Source organism: Lactuca virosa, chromosome 5 (assembly GCF_052849685.1).
Source record: "Lactuca virosa cultivar CGN04683 chromosome 5, Lactuca_virosa_CGN04683_v6, whole genome shotgun sequence".
Lineage (NCBI taxonomy): Eukaryota > Viridiplantae > Streptophyta > Magnoliopsida > Asterales > Asteraceae > Lactuca > Lactuca virosa.
In genome coordinates this window covers 403,477,908-403,484,499 of record NC_136430.1, presented here as the reverse complement: position 1 = coordinate 403,484,499, position 6,592 = coordinate 403,477,908, and the positions used below count along the sequence as shown (strand labels likewise).

At 33.7% G+C, this 6,592-nt stretch overlaps 1 protein-coding gene across 2 annotated transcripts; it reads left to right on the top strand.

Annotated features, from left to right (window-relative positions):
• The first annotated feature begins 2,193 nt into the window (after positions 1-2,193).
• Positions 2,194-4,529, top strand: LOC145111293 (Single-stranded nucleic acid binding R3H protein). Of its 2 annotated transcripts, none has more exons than XM_079047586.1 (4): positions 2,194-2,715; positions 3,308-3,866; positions 3,942-4,236; positions 4,316-4,529. In XM_079047586.1, exons 1-4 carry the CDS (start codon positions 2,595-2,597, stop codon positions 4,367-4,369), a joined length of 1,029 nt encoding a protein of 342 aa, XP_078903712.1. In that variant the 5' UTR covers positions 2,194-2,594; the 3' UTR covers positions 4,370-4,529. The 2 variants fall into 2 exon arrangements, with proteins under 2 accessions (XP_078903712.1, XP_078903711.1); XM_079047585.1 differs by having other exon boundaries at positions 2,197-2,715; positions 4,313-4,529.
• Positions 4,530-6,592: the final 2,063 nt, after the last annotated feature.

The window sequence follows — 6,592 nt, the reverse complement described above, 5'->3', positions numbered from 1 at the left end:
CTTGTATTCTTATGGAACCGGTAGACAGGTACACCCACAGGTTTTGAGAAGACGGAGCTTTGTAGAGTCGCGTCTTTTATACTTTTGCTATACATTTTTGATGTCATACAAATTATGTATTGAACAGATGTAAACACTATATTCTATCAATGTAATGGTTGTGTTTGCTTTGATTACTATTATGCAATTGTTGTGGTACTGTACATGACGTCCTCCTCCCCGAATGTTTCCGCCGTTCCGATTTGGGGGTGTGACACTACGAGAGGTGAGTCTTCTCACTATACTTACTTGTGTGGTAACTTTTGTGTGACCGAAGGGTCTGATTTGTATTACTGACCGGCGAGTCTTATCTATTTATGTGTTATTATGCATTTTGTCTTTATGACTTATGCTGTTATGTCATTATGTGTATTTATTAAGCAATGACCGGAGGTTCCATACCGAGATGTGAGACCGGAGGGTCTTCACTAAGACACATGACCGGAGGGTCCTTATTGAGATTTAGCCACGAGAGGCTAATTACTTGTATACATGGTATTTTGGGGAACTCATTAAGCTTTGTGCTTACAATGTTGATTAATGTGTTTCAAATACTTCACAGGGTCGCGGGAAGGCACTGACATGATTGTACACACCAGCTTGATGCTATGAACTATGTTTCGAGAATTTTAAAATGAAAAAAAATGTTTGAAATTTGTACCGTTACATGCATGCTAATCTGACTTCAAATGAATTAGATATATACATGTTTTAAAAGTTTCACAGAATACAAAAAAAAAAAAAATTGAATAACTGGAAATTTCTAACTTTGATTTCCCGACTTTAGGGGATTGTAAGACACTGAATATAAACTAAAAATATCAAAATTATAGTCTAAAATCATGTATAAACTCTAAATTATACGTTTGAAAAAACATCGCGCTAATCCGATTTCAAATGAAACTGATATATATATATATATATATATATATATATATATATATATATATATATATGCATGTTTTACAATTTTCACTGAATACAAAAATATGAAAAAGTGGAGATTTCCAACTTTGATATCCCGAATTTGGGGGACTGTAAGTCATAATATAGTCTATAATCACGTACAAACTCTAAACTATGTGTTGGAAAAAACTTCATGCCAATCCGACTTTAAACAAATGAGACATGCATGTTTTAAACCTTTCAAAGAAACCTGTTCTAGCTCCTAAAACCGGTTCTGGGTTCCTAACACCAGTTCCGGTTCTTAAATCCGGTTTACCCGAACCCGAATAACCCAAACCTGGATTGCCCGAAATCCGGATAAAGTCATTCTTTAAACTCGGAACCCGGACCGATTCTACATATTTTTGTTCTAACGGTTTTGGTTCGATTTTATGGCATTAAATCTCATCCCTATCCACACCCACATGCACACTGACACATCCACACCAAAAATCCCACGCCAACATCGAAGTCGATGCCCACCCCACCATGCCCCTACACCTACATTCATACCCATAAGCACTCGCCTATCCCTACACCAACAAGCCCACATAGTTTTGATCAGATAAGAGTTTAATAAATGTAAGTTTTTATCATTTTTATTCTTGAGTTGCAAGAAATCAATAAAAACTAATTTTGATCATATTACATAATTTTTTTTTTGACAAATCTCAAATAAAGTAGAGAATAAATTATATTCCATGTCAAACAAACACATAACATATTTCAATTAATTCAAATTTCAAACATTTTGAGATTTTACTTCGTAGATTTTCATACAAGTAAAAGAAGATGTTTTCATCCTAACAAAAAACAACTACAATACTTGCGCTTTTTAGATTCTTTTTCTTTCAAGTAATCAAATGTTAGAGATAGAGTCCAAATCAATCCTGCGATACTTTCTTACAAATAATATTCGTCTTTGTAGAAGAGAAAACCGTTCTCGCATTATATGAAAACTTCGTTTTACATTCAAAAGATCGAAAAACATAAGTACACACATATATCGTTTTGCATAATAAGTCGTTTTTGTCTTTAAAAAGAAATCCTACTCAACTTATATGTGAACAATAAGTTTTACATTAGAAAATGGGAAAACATGGGCACCCAAATAGTTTTGTTATCCGATTGTTTTGTATAAAACATGGGAAGAGCCATGAATGGCAACAAGATTCTTACCAACCCCAAAGCAAAGGCATGTGACTATGTGAGTGAGTTGTCACCAACCACAAAGCCCACCATAACTCCGATTGGGCTACTGCGTTGACGAAAGATTTCACATTGAAAATTGAATCTGTAACCCTATTCTCAAAAATGGCAAAAAAATATCTTACCCCGAGTATTTCTCTATCTCTCTTGGGACCTGTCGCCTCAAGATAAGAGGAGCAATCAATCGAAACGACGCTCCCTGCACAAGCCTACAAGTTTCTTCTTCTTAAACCTTCTCCCTTTCGGGATATAGGAGAGAGAAGAAGATTCTTTGTTTCTCCAATCTGGGTTTTGGAGAACAATTATCAGATACCAATACTTACATATGAGATATTAGGTTAGCGATTCGATTAATTGGTTAACTTTTTTTTGAGGAGAAAATATAGAAAAAAAAAGATACGATGGAACACCAAAATTCAGTATCGTCAGTAACCACAACGACGACGGAACCTTCTTACGCGACTATGGCGGTGGATCCTTTCTTGGTTGAGGCTCTCCAGAACCCTCGTCATCGTCTCTCCAGTTAGTTATTTTTTCAATTTTATTTTTCTCAATTTTGCCCTAAATTTAGATGCTGATTTCTCGATCTATTCGTTTCTTTTTTTATCGGGTGTGTTAGATTGTGTTTGTTTGTGGTTTCTCATGGCGTCAAAGTTTGATTCTTCTAGCTATATGATGATTAGGGTTAGCGGAGCTGTAGATCTGGTTTTGATGCTTGATATCGTACATAGGAATCCTGCATAATACGGAGGATTACATCAATTACTGTTGTCAATGAAGTCACATACCACATCTGTTGTTAATACTATATATAACCATTGCATTCTGTACCAGATCTTTTTTCATCGGATTTTTTTCTTAAACCAACATTTTGTTGGGAAAATTTTCTATTTTAGTGAAGTAAATCCATCAATCACGTTAAATTTCTTCACAGATTAATAGGAATGAAGTCCCCCAAATCTAATACACCATGAACAGCTGTAGCAACTAGCAACCATATTCAAACCAGCATTTAATTCAACACTTTTTTGGAATGATATATCCTTCAAAACCTCCATCTTACACATTGTTCTAATGTTCAAAGTTCAAACTAAATTTCTCTATTTCATTTCAGTTCTTCGAATGGAACTTGACATTCAGAAGTTCATCCAGAACAATGAACAACATCAATTCGAATTCCAACATTTTCCTACATCCTATCTTCGCCTAGCAGCCCATCGTGTGGCCCAACACTATGGGCTTCAAACCATGGTTCTTGATAACTTCACAGATGGTCAAGGGACCCGGATTTTGGTCAAGAAACTACCCGAATCCAAATACCCTTCAATCTGTCTATCCGATATCCCAACCAAACAGTCTGAAAACGAAAAGAAAGATGTGAAGATTGTTCTAAAGCCAAGGCCAAAATCGTCTTTTGATGGAACAAATGATCAGGGAAAGAAGTGTAATTTGGTACGTAGTGTTGAAGAAAGAAAAGAGGAGTATGATCGGGCACGTGCCCGGATTTTTAGTACTCCGGGCAGCCCTCAATCAGAAGGTACTACAGATGGAGATGATTATGAAGGTTCTAGAAGCTTCACCATTGATGGAAATGGAAATACTTCTCGTGTAGCCATTCTTAGGGACAGAGAGAAGGACTTAACTGATCCAGATTATGACAGGAGTTATGACAGGTATGTATGTACTATAACTTACTGGATTAAGTCATTATAATATTTTTATTTTATTGTTAACATTAAATATGTCAGGTATGTGAGGAACCTTCCAATTGGCCAAGGGTTCAACTTGTTTCCACCTTTGAGTCTCCCAAAGTTCCAACCGCCTCCGCCAGGTGTCCAGTATGACCCCATAATACCTCACGTGGGACCCACACCAAACCCTCAACAAGTGCCTATTGGATATAGGAATTCAGCCATGAATAATCAATATGCTGTTGTTGGAATGAATCACATTTCAAGGGATGGTGCTGTCTACATGCAATGGCCTTCTCATTCAATGATGTATGCACACACATATGATCAGTTTAGACATGCGGTTTTTCAGGTAACTTTTACATTTTATAAATATTTCATTTTATAATATAGTGGTTGATTTGGTTATTGGAATTTAATGATAACAGCAGGCACCATTTTGTCAGCAGCAGCCCTTGAGTTTTGATTACTCACAAAACCGTTAGGCTTGTATTGGAGGTAAAAGATTGAATTGGATGAAATCGATTTTGTTTGTGTTAGGAATTTTAATCTTGTTAATGATGGAACTTTTGTTTGTGGAATACAACCTTTATGTTCTTTTTGTTTTATGCACCTATTAAATATTAATACATTACATTACTCCTATCTAATCTTTCAGCTTCACAACTACTGTGCCAAATTTTGTATTGTTTGTATTGAAGTTTTCTGAATATGGATTCATTTTTATTGTGTTTGATAACGTGCATCATATCATATGATCAAATGCTACAATCACATTATCTTGGGTCTATACATTTTCATACTTGTTGCAATTAGGTCTACAAAAATTTAAATATAACTTGGGAAAGAGTGGCTTCAAAGGAACATCCCTGCACCCCTTGCAGAAAACAGTTTTATCACTAATGCTAATCACCTTTTTTAAACAAAAGGTTAAATAAATCCCTCTATTTTCCAACTCGTCTACAATCTCCAATCCTTGAGATATTGAGCGAAACTCCCTTAATCAAACATTTTGCAATCGGCTTATCATCCACAAATTTTAGATTACGAATAGATTTAATACAAGAAGCACAAAAGGAATTATTATCATTTTTAAGTCTTCACCACCACTTGACAAGAAGAGCCAAGTTGGTGAAATTGAGTCGACGGACACTAAGGTCACCTTTGCTCTTTGGTTTTGTAACCACCTCCCAAGCCACCCAATTGATATTTATATTTTGCTTTTGTTAGAATTATAGATGGCCAATTTTCACAAAAGAAACAAATTATTATATTACGTTTCATCATCAAATCTGTTATAGATTTTTGGGGTTAATGAAAGTGTTTTAAGCGACTGGATGTTATTATTATATATAATAAAATACAACACATGTGTGTGAATAGTGTATTTTTGCCTTCTTGATTTTTTCTGCAATAGTTTTGGTTTTTACACTTTTGCCGCAATGCCTTTTTTTACTTTTGTTACAATGGTTTTGTCTTTTAGATTTTTGTCACGATAATTTTGTATGTTGATAGGTTTGGCCCCTATATAAAAAATAAAATACAAAATTTGTCCCTGCAATTTACAAAAAAGGCCCCTGTCCTTTTTTCTTACGTTTGGATTTTAGATTTTAGCCACAAGACTTTCGTATGTTGGTATCTTACACAAAATTTATAGATCACACCCCTTTGCAAAGCAAACATAAATATACTTCCAATCCTCGTCTCCCGTGAAGTGGCAATCGCGTAATTTCTAGTTTCTTAAAAATACGCAAGTGCAAGTCTGTGGAACAACATGAAAATTGATGAGGGATACACTAGGAAAAATCTATATCCAAAAATCTGAAATCTGATCCAAAATTATCTGAAATTTCGGATGTCCGAATTTTTGAATATTCAAAATTCAAATATCCTATTTTTCAGATATTTCGGATGTCCGAATCCGAAAAATATAAATTATTCTATTTTTTTGCAATTATTTAAAAATAATGTAGGTTGCGACTTTGGTTTTAGTTTTCACGCCTCCACTATACCTTTCATAATTTTAATTTTACATTTAATGTTTATAGTTTTGTCTTCCTTTCATCCTTCCTGATGAGTGCGACATTTACTTTTTTCACTTTATTAATATGTTAAAATTTGTGAATGAGAATTGAGAAGTAAGGAGAACCACAAACAAACAATTGGAAGTAGGGAAGTACTACCCAATATGATTAACAAGTTTTCGTTCTTTAGTTTTTATGATGTTTCTTTGTATAAAATAAGGAAAAAACGCTAATTACATTGTTGGAATAAACATTTAATTTAATTGTCAGTCTATTGTTGTATTTATCTCATTCCGGAAGAAGAAAACAACAAAGGAAGAAGAAAACAACATCAACTATAATAAATGAAGATCCATTTTGCCACATGTCAATCTCTCATGAGTTTTGACACTTGTCATTTTGTGATATCAACTATAATAAATGAAGATCCATTTTGCCACATGTAAATCTCTCATGAGTTTTGACACTTGTCATTTTGTGATATTTTTGAAATAAATAATATCCACATGTCAATTCTTAGGTTTTTCAAATTTTAAAATTAAAAAGCCACATAATATTTATATATTTATATATGTAAAGTATTAAAAATCATAAATATGATATTAAATTGCAATTAATACATGTCTTTATTTCTTATTTCAAAATTTTATTTTAAAAAATATTTATTGTTTATACTTTAATATT